The 27,198-nt window shown below is 38.7% G+C and overlaps 1 protein-coding gene across 6 annotated transcripts in view; it reads left to right on the top strand.

Annotated features, from left to right (window-relative positions):
* Positions 1 to 27,198, top strand: part of si:ch211-217g15.3 (uncharacterized protein LOC368914 homolog) — a 37,581-nt gene that overhangs the window by 9,235 nt on the left and 1,148 nt on the right. The window contains exons 3-6 of one of the 6 annotated variants that reach the window (XM_041790053.1): positions 4,202 to 4,278; positions 13,734 to 13,924; positions 26,840 to 26,913; positions 27,028 to 27,091. In XM_041790053.1, coding sequence (XP_041645987.1) covers positions 26,906 to 26,913; positions 27,028 to 27,091 — 72 coding nt within the window. In that variant the 5' untranslated portion in view covers positions 4,202 to 4,278; positions 13,734 to 13,924; positions 26,840 to 26,905. The remainder of the gene's footprint in view (positions 1 to 4,201; positions 4,279 to 13,733; positions 13,925 to 26,839; positions 26,914 to 27,027; positions 27,092 to 27,198) is intronic. The other 5 variants (XM_041790055.1, XM_041790054.1, XM_041790056.1 and 2 more) reach the window with 5 other exon arrangements.

Raw genomic sequence — 27,198 nt, 5'->3', positions numbered from 1 at the left:
GCACATCTGGACACTGCAATTTTACTCCATTCTTTTTTGTAGAACTTCTCAGGCTGTCAGGTTGCATAAGGATCCGGCGTGAACAGCCCTTTCAGGTCCACCTATAAATTGTCTTTTGAATTGAGGTCTGGGCTTTGACTCTGCCATTCCAGAACTTTCACCTTGTCGTCTTTAAAGGGATACTTCAACATTTTGGCAAATTCACCCATTGCCATAATCCCTATAGTCTTAGTAATAGATTTGTTTGCTTTAGTTGTCGGTGCAAGCTGTTTTTAGATCTGGGGGACTGATATACCAGCTGCTCAGCTAACGCTATGGAGACAGACGGTATTTTTTGCTTCCCCCTCATCAAACTCATCAAATACACAATCCAACAACTCCAAAATGCTCTCATGGACAAGATGTGACCAGCGCATTCACCACGCTATGAAATGATAACGTATAATTATGTAACATTTCGACACATGAAGAAAATACTCTGAACTACATTCCGAGTAAACCACTGGGTGGAGTGACACAGTGCACACCTCAGGCAGTGCGGTAGTTACTTGATTTCACGTGGAGTATCATCGGCTAGACGTAGCAGAAAGTTTGGAAAAGTTTGCAGAGTGATGTGCATCATCTTACATAATCATGGTTTATACATGTATTGTAAAATGTTGCGGTAACAAGCTGAAGAGTGATACATAATTTGTTTATACTATAGAATAGTTAGACACTATGTGCGATATGCATCAAGATAAATAACTTACTCGACAGACAACTGCCCATTCGCTCCGGCCAGCCTGAGTCGTTTCTTCCAGTTGGGTTTTGGTAGATGGAAAAATGTTTCAATCACTGCAGGATTGTATAGGGCTGCAAAATCCTCCATGGTTGTGACACACCTTGTTCTTGCGCTGTCCTCCTCACCAGAGGCAAATAGGTCAAGTCTTTCAATTGATGGTAGCACCAGATGCCAATCTGAACAGCACAGACACTATTTCTGCAGGCACAGGTTGGCAAGCCCCACATTTACACCACCAATCCATGCTGGCCCTGAGTCTCTCCTCAGCTCCTCCTCAGCACTAAAAGTGCACTTTTGAAATCACTCCACCCAGCAGCCATGTCTGGAGTGTAGTTCTGGCTTTGCATATGCCTCTAAAACAACTTTGTCTCGTAATGTTACATGATTATTTCATAGCTAGGTGAATGTGCAGGTCACAACTTGTCCACGAGAGCGTTTTGGAGTTGTTGGACTGTGTATTTGATGAGTTTGATGAGGGGAAGCAAAAAATACCGTCTGTCTCCATAGCATTAGCTGAGCAGCTGGTATATCAGTCCCCCAGATCTAAAAACGGCTTGTACTGACAACTAAAGCAAACAAACCTATTACTAAGACTATAGGGATTATGGCAATGGGTGAATTTGCCAAAATGTTGAAGTATCCCTTTAAACAATGTCTGTATAGCTTTCGCTGTAGTTCAAGCCGTAGTTCTCTTGCAGACTGAACATGATTGTCCTCCAGGATTTGCCTATATTCTGCCCTATTCATTTTATCCTCTGCCTTTACAAGCCTTTCAGGACCGGCTTCCGAGAAGCATCCCTACAGCATGAAAGACCGACTGCTGTCAGTCTTCAAACAGCTTCAGTATGACCATCAAAGTCCTGTCAGATGATTTTAGAAGGTTTGCAGGCTTATATGGGTTGGAAGGTCAATGATGCACCTAGGGGGCTTACCATGTACAACTGTAAAAGAAAATAATAAAACTTTAAATCAATACAGAAGTGGCAAGGCTGCCAGGACAAGAAGGTCAGGATTGAGATTATGTGATAAAAATTGACACTTCAGTTAAATTACTGTCAAATTATTTTTATGATTATATTACAATTTTAGTTTTTGTTGATATATCTCATCCCTGATCTAAAATATAGAAACTTAAATGGCTGTTGTTTACATTTCACATGATATTTTAAACTCACAGTGGTCTATGAGATTTTGGCGTCTATAGCTGTCTAATATAATTACTCTGGGTATGAAGATGCTATCGGTCGCTGTCTCATTTTTCCTCTTTTCTCTCTCCCTCCCTCCTTCCTCCTCCTCCTCCTCTAATCAGTTCCACTCTGTTATTGCTGGCCCCCGGCTGTTTACCTCTTTGCTAAACTGCTTTCACAAGCATGAGACCGAACCTGCTCAAATGTCTTAGAGACCCTTTAAACCCCCCGCTCAGGCCTGCAGTCACTGTGTGGCTGACCTCTCGGCAGTCATTGCCATCATAATGGACTCACTGATCTGGGGTTCCTCACACCTTCTTAAACCAGGAGTCATTTTTCCCTCTGAAGTTAGTCGACCACTTTTAAAGGTTAAGTGGTGAACGGGGGGCCTTCATGGCGGCACAGAGGGCTGAGCAGACTGTGACTGGAGGACATTAAACGCTCTGAAATCCTGGACAGACAGTTCAACATAAGTTAAGACAGACATGCTCTTGAATGCATCACGCTTCATGTACTATTTGCTCTGAGGTTTTGAGAAGAAAGAAGCATTTCCTGCAGTCAGGCCAGCTGGGAGTGATTTAGGGACGTTAGTGAAATCCCATTCTGGCGAGCGTCTTTCCTCAGGGATAAGTTCATACGGCTACGTAAACTCAGAATGTAGAAGTAACCGTCTTTAGTGAGATTCATTTGTGTTGGTTTGTTTGGAGAGGACACAGTGGGCTTCTTTACTGTGTTCTTTTAATTTGCAAAGAGCACTGGGACTTTAGAGATTAACCTCTCTGTCCTGGAACATTTTACACTCTTCATTGCCATGTGAATGCTGTCTGAAATACATGATATTTTCAGGATGGTTCTTTCCATGCAAAGCAAATACTGAGACAAAAAATTGTAACTTAAATTAATAAAATTAAATTAAATTTATAGATGTTGATCATTTCCCTGTAAGACTATTTTAAAGACTTATTTATCTATAATGCCTTTAAAAAAGACAGGACAGGGTATTGCATAGGAACTCAGGAAAAAGAGTGGGGAGTGACATGTGAAAAAGGAGCTACAAGTTGGATTTGAACTGGGGTTGCATAGCCCCCACACATGAGGTGCAACCTAAACACTATGGACCATCAGCGCCCTCTATAGCGCTTTTGCATCTGACGTTACACAGTCTGCTATGTCTGATCCACCCCTGCCTGTATGGCAAAAGATGCATGTTACTCACTGGATTGAAGTGATAACACATACTCCTGCTGAGGAGATTCCCCACAGTTGTCTGTGTAGTGCACATTTTGCACAAGAAAAGTTTAAAAGCTTATAATGTCAGTACTAAATGAAAGAATACTCGGGAATTCTTGTTATCTTAGCTTAGCTAGCTCAGCTTAGCTTAGCGTTCAGTCATTCATATGTCCATATACAGTACATGAAATATATATGCTGCTTTCCTGGTTGGTCAACTTCTGAATTTATTTCTTCATGTGCAATATCAGTCCTGTTATATCTCTGTAATTCCAGTAAACACATATTCTAAGCTGCTTCTCTCTGTCCTATGAGACATACTTTAACTACATGGAGCTGTATGAACATACCTGCAGCATGTTTGTTTGCATATTATCTATTTTCCTACTTCTTCCTCTATTACTCTATTTCTGAACCGTTTAACTGTGCACCATCAGTTTTTATCAATATTATAGAAACATGTACAACAGCAATGACCTTATCAGAGGGATCATACTTTATAAATGGGATGGTCTTGGTGCTTTTTTATAGGTTTAGTTTGTTCGTCTTGGAGGGACCAAGGAGTGAATCAGCATAATGTTTAGGTAGGTAGGTAGGTAGTAGGTTTGACCTCCTGATGAAGGCTTGATGCCGAAACACATTGAAGTGTGTTTAAAGGGGTACACATGACCATGCCGTGAAAATAAAGGCATTTTAATGCTTAAAGAGAATGCCTTGGAGTTTTCTTCCTGTTCATTATCAACTTTATGAATTCCCTTTCCAAAGAGCACCTCAAACAAACTTTGTATTGAGTCCTAGAAGCACTCATTCCTATGGTTTTTTTCAACATAATGTTTATTTGATTTTGTAAAAACAAACACTGATAAGGAATGCCTTCAAATACTTGCATCGGCTCAGTCGTATAAAGCATATAAAGCAAAGAAGAGTAAGTGGCAGAGAGTGATCATGCTCCAGTCATGGTGACTCATCTCAGTTTCTCTCTGTTGTCTGCTTTCTTCAGGTTTGTAATTATGGTTTGAAAAGGTCGGAGCCAGACTGTCCACAGGGCACAGCGTGGGAACAAAGCAGAGCCAGGAGGTCAGTGCAGGGAGCGGTGGGTGTACGACTTCTAGAAACTACTCAAGGACAGTCATTTTGATCAAATGAAAAACCTGTTGGTGGAGCCATTTCAGAGGTCTGACTCACATCCTGTGACTGTAGCATGGGTAGCTTTTTTTGGAAGGGCTGCGGAGGGTTAAAATGATGTGTAATGTGCTTCTAGTGATCTGGAGTGAATGATTGAATTGTAATAGCAGGTACAGCCGATGAAGGCTGTATTACATGAAACAAGATACCTTTAATCCGATTACAATTTGTCATTTCGGTACTGTGCATTACTGAGCATTATAGTGCACAAAAACATGGCAACATTCATCGCATTATACAAAGGCAAGGCAGCTGTATTTATAGAGCACACACATGCGGACAGCAGAGTGCTTTAGAGAGCCAAAAACAGCCATTCTAAACACGAAAAAAATTAAAAACAACACTGAGAAAGAACAAGAAATTGAAATACAAAATATTTTTAAAAATTGAAATAAAGAAATATTGTTAAAATCACTCTTACAACTCATTAACATTCACTAAAGTAGCAAAGAATGATAATTTGCAAAGAATAATAAAGTCTTAAATCAAGGAAAAATCACATCAATACTGATTTAAGAGTAGAAGAATAGAGGTGATTCAACTTATGGAAATGCAGAAGCAAATAAAAATGTTTTAACACTTGTTTTAAAAGACCTAACAAACATAGATAGCATTAGGTTCTTTAGTAGTTGTTACACATGACTAAATAGACTGCAAGTAGTTACAAGATATTCACTGGATGAATATTATAGCTTAATAATTTAAAAAAACAAAACAAAAATAAAATATCAGGGAGGATCTGTTGTAGAATTTATTTCTTGCGTGGTGCTGCTTTATCAAAACTTAAGAGATTTTTCACTTTATGCTAATCACTTAAATGTACAGTACCATATTGGGCAGTGAGGACATGGAAATCGTTACCTGCTATTGACTAAATCAGTAGGTCCCAATCTTCTTTTCCCTACTTGTATCTATGAAAAGCTAAGCCCCCCTAAGGACCACCCTGGAAAAAATAAACATCAATTTCAATTGTTTTTCACTGAGAACACCCCAACATTATATGCCTGCATACACTTGACAAAAGATCCACCCTATATTATGACAATGCATAGGGCCACTCCAGAAAGAAAAGAAATAAAGAGGATCTGTTAATTTCAAGAAAAGCTCTAATGTTTAATGTACGACTTAAAAATTTGAGTAAATATGAACCAAAAGTTCACATTTTTGAGTGATTAAAGTTAAAAAGTAGAAAATACAATCAGTGTTTTCAGTTCGGTTTCTTGTCAGTTTTAGACTTTACACTGTAAATTTATGATGCTAAAAATCTTGAAATTTTTAAGTTTCTATAATTTACAACTTTTTAGACAAATTTTTGAGTTTATCCTAGTTTTAAATTTAACTTTTTTGCTAAAAAATTAATGGATCCTCTTTAATCTTAGCATACCCCCTCTACACTGTCATGTTTCAAATCATGATTTTAAAAAATATCGGCATTTAATATTGACAGGGTCAGAGCAAACAGGGTCCTGTGCCCGCCCTAAGATCTTTGACGCCCACAGAACAGATTTTTATTTTTTATTTTTTTTAAATTTCAGATTACTTTGGGGCTTTTTTTGCCTTTATTATGACAGGATAGCTGAGGAGAGACAGGAAACATTGAGAGAGTGGGAGGAAGACATGCATCAAACAGCACCAAGACCAGGAATCTATCCAATGACCAGTCTGTTGGTGACTATAGGCTCATTATATGGGGGCCCTGCTCTACCCACTGAACTAGACCTGCACCCAAATCTATTTTAAAAAAACAAATAAAAAAGCCTGGTGCATACTGTAGTTCGTTTGCACATATGAGTTTGTAGCTTTTGTTTTGTGGTAACTTTTTGCATAAATACATGTCTTGTATTTGAAATCCAAATGTTTAACAGAAATGACTAATATATTCTTAAAATTTCTTGATTTGTATAAATTAAGATTTTTAATTCCCTCTCCTAAAAGCTATGGTTTGTGCAGACTTGAGCTTTTTTATGTTTTTAAATGATGCAAGTATGCTTTTTCAGCTGGACCCCTGCTAGACTAGCTTTGCTCCAGTGCAGTGGTTCTCAACTGGTCTAGCTTCAGGTCCCACCAATACCTTTGCTAATAAAAGATCACAACCTAAGAACTACTATGTATCTAACTTAAGATGTTGGAATCTTAAATGGAACAAAACACATGACTGAACAAAACGGCAGGACAAAACAAACATGTTTGAAAGAGAGAAGCCCCGAGTATTTAATTAATAACTTGTAAGATGAATTGTTTTCTGGAGAGCTTGGCATTCTTACACACGTCACGGGAAAACCATCTTTGCTAATATATAATAGATGAGATGGATAGATTGAGACTGTGAAAAACCATCAAAATTAAGCTGTTTTGTCAAAACAGAGTAAAATAAAACATTTAGGTGAAAATATGGACATATATCCACTTAAGGCTCCCATACGGAACAATTTTTGCCCTAATTTTTCCAGGCATACAGTCGCGATCCAGATGAAAAAAAAGGTCTAAATAACTATCATTTTTAACAATATATCATTCACTGTCACAAGTAAAAATGTAAAATGAACATTTCTTTAATTCTTGGGGGAGCTAAAGTTGAAGGACCTCTTTGTAAAGCCAGGCCTGCATATGAGAACAGCTCTTACAGCAGCGCCTCAATTAGTTGTGGATAAATAACAGACCAAAGATTAAGTAATGATTTAATTAAACCAGCTGGGTTTGACTTTCTTTGTCACCAGGGAGTCTGTAATTATTTGACTGCGTAATAAAGAAACCAGTGGTATTTTAAGTATGGAGCTGTACAAAAAGAAGGCATAAATTAAATTGACTGAGATGCAAATAATATTTTTTTATTAATCATATTTTGTTCTCATATGCTAAGCTTATTATTGTTTCCCATAAATCAGTGTATGAGAGAAGGAAGCCTTCTAGGGAAGGGTATCCTCGATGAAAATCTCTTTTAATGGAAAAACAAACATGAAGTAAAAGTTAAAATGCAGACATGACTGCACAGATTGGGCACATGTTTCTTTAATAAGGATGAAAGCGCTGTGCTCTTGTAATCGGATCTCTCTGTAGCAGTCAGCTTTCCATCAAAAAACAGCAGGATTCTCTCTTGAACCTTGGAGCATCAGGACTGATGGGACCGTGACATGCAAACCCACTCAGACACAAATCAGAGCGTGACAAACAATGAAAGGATTTCTGTGGTCTGATGTGGTCAAAGTGTGGTGAATATCAGAGGAAGGAACATCTGTAACACCTGTACTCACTGTTAGCACCTGTAGTCGTGCCATCATTGACAGTTTTTCATAAGATGTCCTCCCTGCTGAGCGCTTTAAGCTGACAGATCGTAGATGAATTCTGTGACGCCGGGGGTCAGTGGTTAAAGGTCAGGGGTAGTCCAGCTGGCAGCCAGGACTACAGCGGACTCCAGTGAAGAGGCATTCAGTAGCTCAAGCAGCAGGGGGAGAGGGGAACAAAGTTGTTTCTCTCTTTTTGTTTTGTTTGAAGTACTCCACCCTCGAGGCAGTCTTTTAACCTCACTATAGTCAGATGTTAGATAACCTTGTCCAGAAATCTTTGACTCTGAAAGTGAAAAAACATCCTAATATTAAGATTTCCACAATGCTAACTGATAATATGCCTATTATCAATAGGTTTTATTAAAAGAAGACATAGCCATCAACATGATGGCTGCCAGCTTTTTTTGTTGTTTTCAGCAAAAAATGTGACCATATTTAGGTGAGAGGATTTAGAGTCTCTGAGGTTAGTCATCAGTTGGCTGATTAAATAGTCATCAGTGTTCCCTTAATCATGAGATCTAATGTTGGGACAGTCTTTTTATCTCTATGGTCTGCTGCCTTCTCTGCAAGGAAAGTCAAAGTACAATGCTGACTGATGTGAAAGGTCTGCTACTGAATCATCAGTGTTGAAGTAAAGCCTGATTTAGGCCTCATGCACATGTAGGTTAGTAATTTTGACACTTGAGGTTTTCCTCATCTGTTTTCAGAAATATGTTACATTCTCAGTAACATCCACATCCACATGAGAACACAAAAACACACTGTTACATGCTGTGTAGAGTAGGGAGGGGAACCGAGAACCAGTTCCCGTTGAGAACCGGTTCCAGTTGGCTCGAACATGAACAGAGAAGCTGAGAAAATAAACATTTACCGGGCTATATAGTATCGCTGTAAGGTGTTTAAAAGCACATTAAACAAGCACTTGTTGCCATGCATGCATACATACGAGTGGAGCGCGCCTCTGCAGCGCTTCATCTAATCCTTAATCAGAATGCTTCGAGTCTAAAATAAAACATGTTTATAAGGAGACATTCACATGAGTGGGAGAAGTGAATTATTTAAGTAAAACAGGTTAAATCAGGGCAGGGGATCACATGAAGTTTCTCTTTTTTTCTCTTTCAATGACACAGACGTGTGTTCTTTCCTTCCTCCCCTCCTCTCCTCCCAGAGGTAAGATGAAAAGTGATAATCCAAATCTAATATCAAAGAATCTGGGAATGTGAAGTAATGTTCTGTATGCTTTTAAACAGATAAAAATTGGACTTTATTATTATTTATGTCCGCGTTGTGCGTCGATGGCGAGCTCCATCCTGCTGAGTGTTTACTTTACGACGATCTTATAAAATGTTACAGAATACTCAAGCGCATAAAATGACCAATAAGCACTGATTAATTTCATCTACATTTCACATTAAATTGGTAAAGATAAGTCTAAATGTTTTTAAAAACCCTCAGTGGTTTTCATTGTACTTGGCATGGCTGCAGCAGGACGCAGCACCTGTGGATATACTTGATGATTTCTCATCACTGATCTGCTCCTAGAAAGAAAAATTAGAGCGTTTTTAAACTCATGTTGTCTTAGATCACATTGGAGCCAGCGGTGTACGTCTAACAGTTTGACTTTAGAGAAGACAATACCACAGTGCCAGGGCTGTGCCTGTGCCGTACCAAGCTGTGGTGCGCGACTATTGGTGCACCAGTATATGTGTGTGTGTGTTCGTCCTTTGCAAAACTGACCTAGGATACAGTATTACCGTATTACCACCCATTTCTAGTGAACTGTCAAAAAAACAGACTAAAGTGGTCAAAAGTGTGGCTTCATTTCTCCAAAAATGACGCACACAGGGCAATGTGAAACGTCTGTCAAACAGTGATGTCTAATGCATGACATGCATCCTTTTGCCCAATAACTCTTAATTTTGCACAAGAGTTTGATTTATTTTGATACCTTTGGAGATCTAGGATCCAGAGACTAGTTTTGTATTTATTTTAAGGTAGGGATGCACCAATCCACTTTTTAAAAGTTCCAATCCGATTCTGATAAATATGTGCCGATACCGATACTGATTCCTATATATATATATATATATATATATATTTTTTTTTAAACAATTATTATTTTTGTTGGTATAATGTATGAGGTTACTTGAGGCTGTAGTAAACCACCCAGCTCCTCTTATTAAAAAAGAAACAAAATACAAAAATGAATTAAATTTAAATGTATTCCAAACAAATTCATTTGAACTACTACTAAAAAATAAATACCTTACATTATCCAAAAAACAACTGAGTATAAGTTATACATCCCTGTCTATACTGTCTTTAATGAACCTCCCGCCACTAGAAACCGCTGTCGCTTCAGTTAATGGCCGCAGCCTTCCTCTCTGACCCTTCACAGGATATAAACAATAAGAACATCGGTGCAGGCTAACCTGTAAGCGTGTAGAAGGAAGACTGCGGTGCAACAGTTTTCCAAAGTAGTAAATGGAAATAAAGTGGTATGTGGGCTGTCGAGGGTTAAGCTCACGTATGACTACTCACCCGAAGTGAAAAGAGGCCAAATATCAAAGCACGTTATTAATCTGCAAAGAAAAAACAAAGGTGGGCAGCGCTAGCTTTCAATGCTAGTGCCGTCCGTTATCAGGCTAACGTCACACCCACTCTTCTTTGTGTTCTCTCATCTTTAGACTAGTTTTGACTGTTCTAAATATAGATTTACACTTAATCTACTAGGTAATTATACCTAGTATACCTAGAATATCCTAATACTCGCTCAGTTACACACAGACTGTCTCGTGTTAGACTGCGGTGTGTTCATGGTCTACCGCAAACTGTAGGATGGATTTGGATCGGTCACTTGGATCGGCGCCATCAGTCAGATATCCGATCTATTAATTACGTCCATATAAGACCCGATATCGATACTGGATCGGATCGGTCCCATCCCTATTTTAAGGTTTTGTCTTTAAAGAAAATGAATGGTAGTGCCTTATTCTAATTTCAAGTTCACAGATTAAAGATCCAGAGAGCAGTTTGTTTTAACTGTGACACTTCCAACAAAAAATACTTTTGTATGTATTTCAGAATGTTCTCCTCCCAAATACTTGATGTTTAACATTATTAGCAATCCAAAAAGAAAATTCACAGGAAGGAATCGATAAGAAAAATCAGTAACGAAATTGATTATGATAAATCTTATCAATTCACATCCCTAGTGTAGAGCACACTAGGGATGCACATATGCATCAGTTCAACATTTGGAAAACAGCCAGCAGCAAATATCGGGGGATGATGCAGTGTCATTTACAGGTGTTTATCTTTTGTGTCCAATCAGCTTAATGCCAACATTTAGCAAAATTAATGACTGATTCAGAGAAGCGATTCGTTACAGAAGACAAGTGACTGTTGGAACAACTCTTATCTGTTTTCATGGACAAAGATGAATGGAAATGGCAGAATTTTATGAGTGTTACAGCAAGAGACATGATGAAAAATATCAGCACTGACTACTAGGGGTGTAACGAGACACTTGCCTGACGAGACGAGATGAGATTTAGTCCCACGAGACGAGATTTTACACTTTTTTTGAATTTGGAACGTTTGAACTAGGTACTGAGTAGGCTATCAGTGCTTCCAAACAGTATGTCTTGTCTAACTCTGACTCAAACTGTACATTTTCATGCCCTTCAAATCAAACCTTTCATTTTAACAGCCTACAAAATCGTTAATTTACTACACTATGCTCTCGTCACTACAATTCCAATAACTATTTTAATATATTTAATTATATATAATAAAAGCTTTTAGATTATTTTGAAAGTATTTTAAGCACTATTTTCAACAGGCCTAACTCTAAAGAGCTGCATCAGTAAAATCAAACTATTTCTCATCCTCTTTAAGGAATCCATATTTAAAACAATCAAAAGAAATATTTCTGTCAATAACATGTTTGCTGTTATTAAGAGAAATAGATAATTTTTTTGTTTTGTGGTCTTTTTCTCATATTTGAGTTTTAACAGTGTTGGACACCATGCACCGATGAGCGTGTGTTAATGTGTGTGCGTTGGTGAGTAAGTGTGTGTGTCTCTACTCTGTCTGCTGTCCGACAGCAAGCATGGCGTGTTTAACTGGGGCTAAAACTTCGTTTTTTTTGGAGCTAACAGTGGACTCTATGGCACTCAAAAAGAACTTGTTTTGCTAATTTCACCGCTGCAGTCACGCTATAAGCTTCTGATTGATGATGCGCACAGCCAACAGCTGATGGATGTGTGACTGACAGATGGTGAGACGAGAAGGAGACATGAGGAAGCAACGACTGTTTGAAAGTTACAAAGTCACAAATAGCGGCACTAAAAGTGAGTCTGCGCACATACATGAGCTAAATAAACGCTGTATTCTCCTCATGGAGACTGCACAGGTTACCAGCAGCAGAATGTCATCACCTCGGACAGTTATGATCATGTGCGACTCCACGTAGTGCACGTGGAGGGGGTGGGGGTTGGAGCGGTGATCTTAATGGGTCACGGATCAGCTCCGTTTCTTCATAAGCTCACTCACAAACAGTTTTAAAGTCTCCATGGCATCTTTGTGATCTTTTATAATTTCCAGTTTGGTATTTTTTTCTGTAAGGAGAGCTGCTGCTCCTTCTGTCCACACAACATTGATCTTGCGAGATTGATTTTTCCGCGACGAGAAATCTTGTGGCGCTTTGATCTCGTCACACCCCTACTGACTACATTGCTATTTCAAACATTGGTATCAGCATTAGCCCTGGTTTTTACAGTCAGCGCATCTAATACACAATGCCAACAGTAGTCCGTCCTTCATTGTGAGTGTGAAGCAGCTCACTCAGAGACAGATCAACTTAATTGATGGGAAAATTTTCCCTTATCTTCTGCAATGGCCATTTAATTTTCAGTGACCTAGAAATGGCAATTGCATGTTAATGAAAGGCCTTTGTAGGCCAAAACACACAGAAAAATAAATACCCACCTATATGTGGACTAAGTTTTACTCTTCTATGTCAAATCTACACTATAGCACCTTGAACCTTAGGTAGAGGCTTACCAACGTAACCTAACTGACATGCACCTGCTGAAAAAGGTCACTATGCATAGAAACAGTACAAAAGACTGCATGCCCAGTGATAAGTGCAACTCCACCACAAAATGCTCGATTCAGTTACCACACAAAAGAGCAGGAAATGCGGTGGTGAGACCAGAACTGGCACAAAAAATTACACATCTGGGTGGAGTATTGCAGAATGACATGGGCAAACCAACACACAAATTGGTAGTGCTCACAATAACATAGACCATACTTTTGCACACCAAAAAATTTAGTGTTAAAAAGTAGAAGTTACAGTTCAGAATACAAGTTTAAACATGTTTAAATACATTGTTCTTGCATGATCATGTACCCAGAAACTCAAGTAAACCTTTGTATCTAACAGGATGTGCCAATTGTTACTTCGGGAGGAAATAATAATCACAAATTGATATTTCAATATTTTCTTTAAACTTGATTCTACTGCTTCCCAGGGATCAAAATATCAGTTACTCCCTTTTTCTGGACTGTTCAGCTGCTAAAGGTTTATGTTGTTAAGTCTGCAGTTCCCTGACTTATCCCATAGATGGCGTATCTCTTCATTTATGAGCCACATGTGCAAAGTGCTGGCATGATGTGTGTTTCATTTTACAGAGTTTTCCAAAACATTAGTTCTCCTCAAGTGGAAAATGTGTTTAATGAGAAGTGTCCAAAACACAGTAAATAGCCATTAGACCTACTCTAACAGCTCCCACATGTTGACTGAGTTTATGAGGGGTGTGATTGAGGAAAGATAAGGGCGTTAAGTTTGTGTGTAAGTGTATGTGCGTATGTTTAAAGAGAAGAACAGAGGGACCACCTGGGCTCTTTCAGTCTAATATATTTGATAAGATACACAGTCAAAGCAGTGTAATGGCCCCGTGTCAGCTCAAGTAATGGCGACCTCAGATGAGCCTTTCAAATTAGCTGCGTGGGACAAAAGGTCAACCATATTCCTCTGTGTCTCCTCTCAAACAGACAAAGGGCTTCCCAGTCTTCTGTCATCAGTTACATAACAGACAGAGAGGAAAGTTCCTCTTTCTGTCTGCCTCCAGAGGATCTGTTTGGACTCCTGGTCTGCCTGTCCTCATCTGTCTCGGCCGTCATCAGAGCTATTGTTGCTGAAAACCTGCTCAGGCATTATAACATCTCTGGAGCCAGATAGTGAGGTGAGCCCAGGCCCCAGACTGACTGGCTGATCACTACCATTATCTCACCCCCTGCAGCCCACCTGCTCACTGACTACACATTGTATTAGGCATCACAAAAAATCCCCAAACCCTGCTAAAATGCAGTATCCAGTGTCTGTAAATGCACTAGTTAATACACCAATTTTAACACCAAAGCAACTTGTTTCTTCTCTAGGGAAGTACCTTACACAGCAAAAATGCATATTCATCTTCCAAGAACGTCATGGTTTAAAACAGTCAAAGCTGGCAAAAACAACAAAGCAACAGTAGGGGAGCTAACAAAGAATGCAACATCATTAAAGCTCACCAACCTTAAACAGTTTTCCCAATACACAATTTTAAGCTGTAATTTCAATATAAGTTGGGATCATTGGGAGCTGGTACCCCATGTACAAAGCCTATAATTCTCATTGTATGTCAACTACAGATCAGTAGCATATTCAATGCATGTTTTCCCCAACTCAGTATCTCCATGTTTCCTGTCTCTTTTCAGCAGCGTTGTCCCGATCCCGATCGTATGTATCGGATCGGAGCCGATATAAGCATTTTTAATTGATCGGAGATCTGCAATTTGATATGATCAGCCCAACCGATCATTTACATCAGCTGTTGTAGACAGAGCACAATTTACGACAGGCCGTAAACACACCAGTAGCGGTAGCATTATTAGCATTCTTGTTTTTAAAATGTCAGCGGTGTGGAAAAACTTCAAATGTGAGAGAGAAAACAGTCCAGTGGCCACTTGTAGCATCTGTAACACGACCGTTTCACAAGGTGGTAGCAGCAGAGCTGCGTTTAACTCTACAAATTGGATCCCTCATCTCCAAACTAAACATGCAGCGTAATACGGTGACTTCACTATAGCATCAGGCAGCTTCACCGAAGCAACACACTCTGGACTTTAAGAGGAACGACAGGTACCCTTGAGGGAATGATAAGGCCAAAAAGATAACAGGAAAAGTGGTTGAATTCATCACTTCGGACAACCAGCCCATCCCCATGGTGGGGAATTTGAGTTTTTGTCATCTTTTCGAGCTTTTGGACCCACGCTATGCCCTGCAGTCTCGACATTACATTACTGATACTGGCTTATCGGAGCTGTACAACAAAGTACGTCACAGCATACTAGAGAATTTAAAAAGCAACTTCACTGCCGTTAGCTTCACTACAGACATTTAGAGCTCTGATGTTTGCCCCATGTCACTGCTGAGTCTTACTGCACAGTCCTCCACCTTTGAGTTAAAGCGTGCATTATTACATGCAAGCCAGTTTCGTGGATCTCACACAAAAGAGCATGTAAAGCAGGCCATCGAGCATGCTGGTTTTCCTAGACAAAAACCTTCACTTCATTTTAAAGTAACAGTGGGTAAAGAAATAAAAGTGAGGGTGGAAAAAGTGATGTAGCAGCTCCAGTTGCACTTTGGAAACTGCTCTGTAATAACAAGAGTGCCTTCTATTTGATATTTGGGTTATATTGCCGTGTTAATGTTTTGGTTCACGTCTTAGATTAAGATGCTACTTTTAAATAGGGATCGTTGTTTTGAATCTGTATGACTCATATGTTTTTGATCCCATTCAAGTGAACCTGTTTACACCACTTTAACGTGGAGTTGGGGATGTTTTTAATTAATTTTTTTAGTTCAGTTTTTGTTGTGACTAATATAGTCAAGTTAATTACCACTTCTAAATGGAACTATATTATTATTTTATTTCAAATTCATTTATTGAATTAATTTGTTATTGTGGTTATTGACTCTGCTTCACCACCTCTAAGTGGAACTGAGGTTATTAGAGTTTTTTTTTTTTTGACTGCTCAGGTCTGTCAGCTGTTTTGACCACTTTTTAGTAAATTTTTGATTGTCTGATTTAATTCAAATACCGCACGAAGTGAAAATGTAACTTTATTTTTTTTTTTGACGAATGATTAAAGCGAACAAAGTTATTATATCATTCTGAGCAGAAATTTGATTTTATGGGTTTTACAACAGTGTTAGCTGTACTGAGATAAATGGAATATGTTTGAGATATCTAGTTGTTATTCAGTTTACTTCAGTTATTTTTGCAAACAGCAGTCTACACAGGTTCTGACATCACTACCACCACAAGCATCAACTGTTTTAAAGGCAAGAAGAGCTGAGTAAGTTATATTTGTTATTTATTGGTTTATATAAGTACACAATAAATTTTATTACTATCCAATAATTTGGCTTTCGCTGACTTTATGAAACTGAAATACCACAATAATGTAAGTATTCAGACCTTTTGCATCAACACTTAAAATTTAGCTCAGTTGCCTCCCATTTCTCTTGATTTTTGCTGAGATGTTTCTAGGGCTTGACGTTTATGGCAAAAATAATAATCACGGTTATTTTGATTGATATTGAAATCACGATTAATAAACATGATTATTCATTGATTTCAAAATTTGAGTATTTATTGAACCACAACTTCAAAGAACAATCAAAAAAAAATCAGTTACAAGTAAAATAATAACAATATATTAAATAATAGCAATAAAAAACAATAAATAAAAAAAATCTATTCTACATGCACTCCTGTAAAACTTGCAAAATTTGCAACATGCAAAAAACACAACACAGCCAAAAACACAACCCAAAAATACTCCTTGTAGCACACATTAATCGTTTTTCTATGATTATAATGTTTTTATGATCATGAGAAGCCAAAATTGAAATCACGATCAAAATTCAATTATTTGTCCTGCCCTAGATGTTTCTACACCTTCACTTGAGTCCACTTGTGGTGAGTTATTATTGGACATGATTCTGAAAGGCACACACCTCTCTATAGAAGGCCTCAAAACTGACAATGGATACCAGAGCAGAAACCAAGCCATGAGGTCAAAGGAACTGCCTTCAGAGGTCAAAGATAGGATTGTTGCAAGGCACAGATCTGGGGAAGGCTACAAAAACATTCTGTTGCACTGAAGATTCCCAAAAGCACAGTGGCCTTCTTAATTCTCAAATGGAAGAAGTCTGGCATGAACTGGACTCTTCAAGAGCTGGTCACTCGGCCAAACTGAGCGATCAGGGGTGAGGGGCCTTAGTAAGAGAGGCAACCCAGAACCCGATGGTCACTCTGACTGAGCTCCAGAGAGCCTGTGTAGGGATGGGACAAAGTTCCTGAAGGAGAACCATCACTGCAGCCCTCTACCGATCTGGTGTTTTTGGCTGAGTGGCTAGACAGAAGCCTCTCCTCAGTGCAAAACACATGAAAGCCCACTTGGAGTTTGTAAACAAGCACCTGAAAGACTCTCAGACTGTGAGAAACGAGATTCTCTGGTCTGATGAAACCAAGATTGAACTGTTTGTCCTCGGTTCTAAACTTTATGTCTGGAGGGAACCAAGCACCACTCATCACCTGCCCAATACCATCCCAACATGAAGTATGGTTGTGGCAGCATCATGCAGTGGGGGTGTTTCTCCGCAGCAGGGACTGGGAGACTGGTCAAGGTTGAGGGAAAGCTGAATGGAGCAAAATACAGACATATCCTCAATGAAAACCTGTTCTGTAGTTCTCAAGACCTCAGACTGGGCCCAAGGTTTACCTCCCAACATGACATTGACCCTAAGCATGCATCCAAGACAGGAGGGACTTAGGAACAACTCTGTGAATATCCTAGAGTGGCCCAGCCAGAGCCCTGAATTGAACCCTATTGAACATCTCTGGTGAGACCTGAAAATGGCTGTCTACCAACGGTTCCCATCCAGTCTGACTGAGCGTGAGAGGGTTTGCAAAGACGAATGGCAGAAAATTCCCCAATCCAGGTGTGCAAAGCTTGTGTCATACTCAAAAATACTCAAGGCTATAATAGCTGCAGATTGAGCAAAGGGTCTGTTACTTGTGTCAATGTGATATTTCAGTTTTAGATTGTTAATACAGTTGCAAAAAATTCAAAAACTGTTTTCACTTTGTAATTTTGGGGTACTGAGTGTAGATTAATGAGAATAAAAATGACTGTAGCATCAGGCTGCAACATAAAAAAATTGTAAAAATGTGACGCGGGTCTGAATACTTTCTGAATGCACTGTATAGTATGCAAGAAGAGTTTGCCTGCAATTTTTTGGAATGACAAACAAGAACCGAGCCAAGACTAGGTTCCTTGAACTTTAACTTTCTGTCACCACATATTTGATTTTTACAGGTACCATATTTAAATCCAGATTTTTAGCATGGTGACAACTCTACAGTTCTTTAACACGTAAAAGTCTGTGTAAGAAACTGAATATCCTTCATGTAACTGTGGAGCAGCTGTCTCACTAATCCTCTCTGTGGCTGCTTCATGGCTCTGACAGCTCCCCTGTTCACCAAACCATCGTCACAACATTTCATGTTCGCCTCCGCACTTCCACGGAGGTCCTTCCCCTCAGCCCTGTAATTCACGTGGTTAAACTCCTCAGTGAGATGTCTAATGTGTGTTTAATGGGTGTTGGTGAAGCAACAATTAAGTTAATTGTACATCATTGAGTTAATTTTAGTTATTAAGAAAACCCCAGCTTTCCTAAATGTTGTGAGTGTGGGGGATATGACGGAAGACAGAGAGAGAAGACAGACGGGTGGTTAGCCTCAAATACAGGCCTGCACTCTGGGACGACCTTTATGGGATTTACTGATAGTAATGACGCTGATGATGAGGGCTTGGTGCTGATGATTGTTTTAGTGTCTTTCATATGAGGCGTACAATATGTTCATTATCACTTTTCAAACAGCCATAGAGTTTGTGTAGAGGTTTACCCTGGAGTCTGATGTCTCCAGCTGGTTGTCGCCTGTTAAATATTCTGTTTTCTATTTGTTTCTTTGCCAGTGGAAGTCTTGATAAGGATGCCACTTAAAGTCAAGTAGAAACATGACGGCTGCATTCCTCGCAGTCTTCACGGTAATAAGCAGTTATTGGTTTTGAGGTAGAGCCAGGACATTGGATCCTACAGTCAGAGTTACAATTTGGAGAAAGTGCTGTCATCAGTTGCAGTGACATATTAATCTTTTGTACAAAAACATATCTGGAAGTAACTGATATTGAAAACTCTGCACATGCAAATTTATGTTCAGAAACGTTCACAGAAAAAACATGCAAAATGAAGCCAGATCATTCATTTCAAAATGGGAATTCAGTCAAATATTCAATTCAGTGGTTTTCCTCATAAATTACCGCAGGCTGCAACATTTCAAGCATGTTTTCTACCACAGTTTTACACTCATAAATCACAATTTAATGCTGCATTTAAATAGTTACAGACAGGCAATTTATTCTTGGCTCACCCCGTGCATTTTGTGCAATAACATTGTGTGACTGCGTGTGTGTTTCTGGCAATAATCATACTTGCTGACAACTCACATGTGTTCTGCTCTTTATTGGCGGCCTTACATTTTCTATAAGGCTTGTCATTCACATGAACATTGCATGTTTGCAGACCACACCAGCACACATAGCAGGATCCAAGCACGAGTGTGATGGGCAGAGGAAAATATATTTATTCATGCACTTGGCAGATCAGACCAAGTCTTTAAAAGAACAATCTGTTCTCACCACACTTAAAGATGAAATTATCCTCACATCACCTGCAGCAAATTTGAAGCTGAGGGAGCATTAGAGGCTCATTAAGCAGTATTCATCTGTCTCTAATCTTTGTTTTGCTTCAAGGCTTTATAGTTACACTAAACTTCTTCAACACAAAAATTAAGGTAAATACAAGCTTAAATTGGCCATTTATCATCCCAATGAGATATCAGAGAAATGAGTGTGTGGTTTTTAACCATGCCAGCAATGATTTTCCTCTGTAGATAATTGCATTTTTATTAGTTTCTTTATTGAGATTCTTTTCATCCCTGGAGACAAAAATGTAGCTGGCTACTAAATGAAACACTGGTTTGACATTAACAAAAAAAAAAAAACGCTCTTGGACAAGGACAAAGTAAGACTTTTATTGCCTGTCTTAAATCTGTTGTTCAAGTCTTTTTTTACACATGCCATCCTGAAAATTTCAAGAAAATTTCACTTGACACTTTCGACTCACAGCAGGAGACAGGAACTGACTGACGAAGGGGTCTCAGAGGCAGGACATGACGTAAAAAGGACGGGGCAGAATGGCAACAAAGTTAGTGTCCGATTCTGAGATGACAAATTCTGCCTTATATTAGTGGTACTTATAACAGGTTGCGTACAGTTATGTGGTTCTAGTCATACATGAGGGTCAAATAAGGAGCGGACAGTAAGGGAAAGGGGAAAGCTGGCATGTTAAAGCTCTAGGTTTACCTGCATGCTGCAGCCATCATCACTAATTATCTACATGCATTGATTATAATCCAGGGCTGGAAATTAACTTATTCATCGTCCTTCCACCGTGGCCGGTGGATTCAAATATCTGCTAGCCACAAACACTTTTACCAGCCACTCTGTTTTAACAAGCAGAGTTATTTAATGAGGTGTAATATAAAAATCGAGGCTTCAAGTATTGAAGTTATACCCTATTTAATAAGAGGGAATTGTTGCCTTGCTTTCTGCAGGGGCACTGTAAATAAGCATTTTTCTGCATCATTAGTTTTAGCCTTGCTAGGTTTTTTTTATATTTTTTGTGCATTTTCTGCAGTCTCAAGCAAAAATTCAGGCTTTGTTTAACTTTCTTGAATTTGCGACAAGCAGCATATTTACTAGTTGCAATGGCAAGCTACTCTAATATGATGAGTCAAACCATCTAAGCACACAGCTGCCTATAAGCATTCAACAGCAGCTCTGACACAGGGAGGAGGAGATGGGGTTTTTGGTCAGTGCAGTGCGTGTAGGTCTGTTGAGCTTTGTTCATAGCTCAAATCAGTAGGAACAAGCAGAAAACGGGTTTTCATTTACAACGTTTACTCCAACAAAATCACTCTTTTAGGTTAGGCTCCTTTTATTTACCCGCACCAGTGGTCGGTAAGCTAAGCAAATTCCCCAGACATTGCTAAAAAATACATGCATTTGGCAGGTGGTGGGTGCTAATTTTTTCACTCTGTTATGATCCCGACAAAAAGATTATTCTGGCGGGGGAAATGAGCGCTATCTAAAATGGCTTAGTCCTGCAAACCTCCTACAACACATCTACCCAGATGAAGGTAGACTAGAGTCTTCAGGAGTCTTGTACTGAGCTAAGAGCCTAGCTGTGCCCTTTTTTAACAGCTTTTCTCCCTTGTTTTGTCATAAACGTGCTCCTAATGAAAGTGGTTATATTCTTAAGCAAATAAACCTTTTGGGGTAAGCCAAATAGTGATGTTTAGTTCACAAACAAGCTGATTCTACGAGCTGGCTCTCTTATATGAATGACTGGAGCCAGTTCCTGTTTGAGAGTTGGTTTGCATTTTTCCAGGGTTGCATGATATTGGACTTTTGCCGATAACCAATATGCTGACATTTTCTACCTCATTTTAGCTGATACTGATACCATATATACACACGTTATTAATTCTTAAAAAAAACACCAAGTGTCTCTGGTGCAAAAAGAGGCTGAGTCGAGTAGAGCTGAGTGGAGAAGTCGAAAGTCTGGAAGTTGTTTTATACCTTGGGCTTCATTCAAAATGTTCAGGGCTCACAGTGGGACCCACTTACAACCAGCTATGTGTGATGGTACCTAGTACATTTCAGTCAAAAGAGACTTGATATGAGTTTAACAGTAAATTATTTTACAAATATAAAGAAAAAGAAATGTGCACTATCTTTGGCAATTCGACTCTATTGTGATGACTTCATGTACTTGAAGTTCTTGTACTTGAGGCTGACAGCAGGAGTGGGATGCCCCAGTAGAGTCTAGACACAAGTGGTGGAGTTGATGAGGGATGCAGGATCAGATGAGGAGTAGACCTCTGAGAAGCTGGACTGGGACATCAGTAAGGTGAGTGGTGGGAAGACCTGTGAGAATCTGGACTAGACACTGATGAACTGAATAGAGGTGGCCTAGGTGGAGGCAGGTTGTAGCATCTGCACTGAAACAACAGGTCAACTGTGAAAGAATGGACAACAGATTTAAAATATGATAAGTGCATGATGATCGGTCAAACAAGGTTGTGGCAGAATCTGATTAGCTCAGTACTTAAGAGGGTGAATGCCCTTAATCAGCTGATCACCAGAGCAGCAAGAGAGAATGAAAGGAAGAAGGGAGAGATATGAATGGGTGGTGACTCACAAGGTGTCATAAAGACTTCACCATCAGAATGTGATTTGACAATCATTTATTTTTTAGATATTGGATCGATTTTTATTACGATTTTTTTTTTTGCTGTGCTATATTTGTCGACATCAGTTTGGGGAAACTTAGGGGTCTGCCGTAGCCCTTGGACACGACAAACCCCCTTTAGGGCCCTACAATTAGAGGAACTGAGAGAAATAGGGAAAAGGGGTTGTAGGGAGGGTTGTGGAGTACGAGAATGAAAGAGAAGGAGATGGTCAGCTTTGAATTAATGGAAATGTAGGAAGAGACGCGGTTGAGTTGTGGTCCTGCTCCTGAAACTTTGCTATGTAGCATCACCAAATGAATGAAAAACTAGGCTCTTTGCATCCACACATGCAGCTAACCCTAAAAATTTCAGGAAGCCTTTGTGCATGTGTGAAAAGTGTGCAAAATTAGTTTAGCCTGCATGAAATCAGAAAACTAGACAAGCTCATCCAAAAGTTTTTAAAAAATTGCCTGCTAGCTCTTCTTGGACCTGGCTTTTCTCATTTTTCTACTTTTTCCTAAAAACAGTGCATGAAAATCAAGGTGAAAGACAATTTGACATATTAGCTTAGATGCTATCAGCTTATTTCCATCACCCAGTTGTGTTTTGAAAACTACCAGAACTATAATGGAGGGCTCCTGTCTGTGCTGTTAAATATCCCATTTTACACACAGGCTCATCAATGTTGCTCTAAAAACAACCTTTTCTTATTTTTCCACAACTAAGTGCTACTGCTTTTAAACTTTCCAACACTTCATCACCTTAGTGGAGTGACTGAGACAAATTCAGTCTAATGGGGAGCAGTTCATTTGCTGCGTAAACCACAGTGAGGCATGTTTTCCTGTAAGCCCGTTGGACCATCTGAAGTTCAGGGAGGAGAGTTTTGTGGTTCATCTGTGGTTGAAGCTGCTTGGCCTCTCAGCTTTACATGAAAGATGTTTTTACTGATGTGTTCAAGACACAGGGGGTGGATTGGTAGAAGTATACGCACACTTTATCCATCAAACCTCACGTTCAAGGCCCTGGAACAGTGAGCCCATGTTTCCCAAGGTTGTGGTTTCTGGGAGACAGACAGAGCATTTCCATAATGGCTCCAATATACCAGCCTTAAATGTCAGTCTGAGAACCATGCTTGTAACCAGCAGTTTTCTGCATACATATACAATTAAATAAAAGCCATGCGTTAACATTTTTGGAAATATATTAATTAACTTTATGTTTTAGTAGGATGGGAGGACTTATATCCCTCTCAAACCTGTACACAAAAAAATAACCCTAAACCTGGCTAGCTTGGCTTAACAGAATCACTATTCCAAATTTGCTGGTGCGGTGTGGTACAAAGACAAAATGATAGCAGAACTCAATTGTTGAAAACTGCAATCTGTAAATGGCTATGAATACCTTCTGAAATTAACTAACCCAAGCCATTGACTATATCTCATTTTGTAAGCAATAAAGAACTAAAAACTGAAGCCAAATTCAGAGTTTTATGGAGGGTAATTTTAAAACCTGTTCAGGCCAAAGAACTGTGATGCAACAAGAATGTTTGAGAACAGTGCAGGGGGAAGTTGCAGCTACATGAACTGAGCCATTGCTCAAATTGGAGGAAGTTGGTATACAGTATATTTTTGTCAGCTCTCCGCAAAGAAACCCAGTGTTATCATCAGCTGTTCACAGAGAAGCATAGTCTGTTAGAGACAACAATTACTCTCCTAAATATTTTTTGTTTGTTTTTTTCAGATTATAAAGTTGTATATTTACAAAAAAACAAAGTCAGAATTTCTGAGTTTGAAGTCATAAATTTGCATGAAAAAACTTGAAATTTCTGAGTTTAATAAAATTGTAAATTTGCAAGAAAAAACTACAATATTCTGAGTTCAGGAAGTCATGAATTTGAATGAAAAAAATAAATACTTCTGAGTTTTAGAAGTCGTTCATTTTGATTGTATAAGGTCAAAAACCAAACTGAAAACACTGGTTAGATAGCTCCAGATTACAGATTTTTCTTTATAGATATTATTACTTTTTAATATTTAATTTTTTATAGTTACCAATAGATGCATATTTCTCTTTATAAAAAGGTGACACTGGCAAGAATTACTGCTTTACTCAATGATGTCAAATAAGGTAAGCTTAAAGTAGCTAGCCCCTTCCGCTGATCAAACAAGAGCAGCAAATTATTTATTTTGTCCTATCTATTTGAATTGCTGGTATTTTTGTTGAAGTAAATATATTATGAGGTAGTGTTAGCTTTCTTTTAGGTTCAGATAAGCTATTTTTAAAATTTATTTATTTATTTATTTATTTATTTTCATTTTTTAATCCTTCTTATCTCACTTCCATTGGTCAATGCCCTTCTACTTATACTGTTTCAGGGGAAAATCTGAGTGAAAGCATCCTTACTGGACACATTATTTGATGCATTATTTGAAGCTAAGTCAAGCAGTAGTAGTTTTCTTGTCATATTCATTTCCATTTAACAGATGTCTGTTTTTGCTCTGTTTGGAAGTGTTTTGGGTAGGAGGCAGCAGACCACTGGGTGACCGGGGAGCAGGGCTGGTCGAGGGGTAACTCTGGACTCGTACATATGGATCTGATAGAGAGGACAGATAATGGCCAGACGGCGTGGAGCCATCCTTTAAACAGAGCAGGAAGTGTGTGTCTGCTTCTGTTCTACTGTACACTGTGTGTACGTGTGTTGAATCCTATGGCACATTGTTAACCCATATGCTGACTTAATGATGATCCTACTGTCGTATGGACAGAGCAGAGCAGATTCACCACAGCTTATCTTAGACACTGAGAAGTAAAGCACATTAAACATACATATGGGATGTTGTAGTCAAACATAGTCTCAAAGATCACATTTTATGTCTTGGCTACATATTAAGTGAGTTATTTGTACAAACATTTTAAAATGTATTTTGAATCAGTGAGTATTAAAGGGAGAAGGGATATTTTCATTAACATTAATTAGAGCTGACACATTTAAAAGTTGCATCTGGTGCCTGGCACAGAGATCACAGGCCGATCATCTGCCTCCAATCTGTCCTGGTGCAGTGAATATGTATGTGGAGCTAATTAGTCACTTTAAACGGTCAAAGCTGTACACAGTGAGGCGTCTGTCTGCGTCTGAGGAAATTCCTGTGAAAGTAAGCCAAACATAGAGTAATAATTGTCATGACATCAATATACAAGACTTGATCTGGGAAACAACTTTATCCAAAGAAGTGACAAGTTTTCATCAAAACAGAAACTATCTCATCAGTTTTTACATCAAGAAAGTCAAAATCATTTCATTTCATCAACATTAAGCACTAGACTTACTATACTGTTGGATCTTCAATCCCAAGCAAATCAACCATCCATCCATTTTCATCCACTCATCTGGGACTGGTTCGCCCTGAAGTGGCCAAATCAGATTAGTGGCCAAACCTATAGCTACAACCTGCCAAAGGTTAATTTCCATCCGTAGTCCCAGGCAGGCCAATAGTATACATAATAAAAGTGTACATCAAGCATGTATATAACGAAAAAAAGAATATACATAAAATCAAAACAACAAGCAGAGACCAAACATCATGAACAATATTATACCAAGACCCACATACAACAAAACAGAAGGTTGCTATATGACTATGCTTAAGACTGAGCAGGAATAAAGTGACCATTACCGTTAAAGTGCATAAGGCAGATGCTAAAGCGCTGATGTATTCCACATTTGCCCTCGGCCTGTTTATTCAAAGTGCTGATATGACATAGGCATATATCCCTACAGAACAGAATCTGCAAACACAGATGTTTATGCATGTATTATTGCACAGGGATAGTGTACATAAGTGTATTTATATATGTAATATTGCACAAAAGATGCATACATAGTTGTCCAGTAGAAAAATTGCTGAGTTGCATTACATTTCCAGTTTTTTAAGTTATTCTACATGTGTCAAATGAAAAGCTTATTTATTGTAAACTCAAAGTCCTATAGCTACAGTTAGTTAGTTACAACCTAATCAATCACAGGTTCAGTGTTTTAAAGTGATTGTGTGTGTGGTGTAAAAATACCAAAGAATTGGTCATGAAGCCATTGTAAAGTCTTATTTGTGCCTACTTATACTACTACTACTACTAATAATAATAATTAAGGTTGTGTGTGTCGCCGTAGTGTCATGATGCTCTTAACTTTTCTTATTTTTCCTCTTTTTTATATTGTGCTTATGTATTCATACTGCACTTTAGAAACAGTCAGCATGGGTTAATAGCCTCTTTAAGGAGATAAGATGAATTATACCTGCATAATGATGTCTGACTCATCATTAAATTGTCAGGCTCAAGCTTGGAGTCCAAGGTCATCATAACATCAAAATCACTGAGTGCTGATAAAGATTTATCTCAGCAGACAGATGTCAGAGCTATACGGCTATACTTACAGTTAAATGCAGTACATTCATACCATAAAGACCCGCTGACAGAGTAAGGAATTGGTTGTAATCTACCATTGGACTCAGAGATTTAACTTATCAACAAAATGTTACTTGTTAATTTTTCAAAATGATAACCACTTTGTTATGCACAACATTAACCTGCCAAGGCAGGATGATTACAGCTGACGCCTCTATTTTTAGAGGGGACAAAGGTCAGGAAAGAGGACAGCTTTATTGCTGAGACTTTGGTCTTTAATTTTCACAGCAGGTGAACTGGAGTTAAGGGTCTCTTCTTGTTCTGTAAAAATAAGTTGTTCTGAAAGCAGACACCATGTTCAGGTAAGAAACTTTGGATTTATTAGTTTAGTTTATCCGTATATCATTTTTTCTCTGAATGGACAAGCATCTTTTGTGTGAAGTCTGGACAGTAATGTTGAATCTTTCCACCGGCAGGTTCTCTGTAATAGTTGCTGTTTGTCTGATCGCCTGCATCACAGCAGAGCCATATAAACCTCAAGTATGTATATATATATATATATATATATATTCTTTCTCTGTTTGTATCTAATGTATTCTACTGTAGACTTAATCAAATTAATAACAAAACAATTATATTTTATTTTT

This window comes from Cheilinus undulatus, linkage group 6 (assembly GCF_018320785.1).
Source record: "Cheilinus undulatus linkage group 6, ASM1832078v1, whole genome shotgun sequence".
Lineage (NCBI taxonomy): Eukaryota > Metazoa > Chordata > Actinopteri > Labriformes > Labridae > Cheilinus > Cheilinus undulatus.
This window is presented reverse-complemented; position numbering and strand designations above follow the sequence as displayed.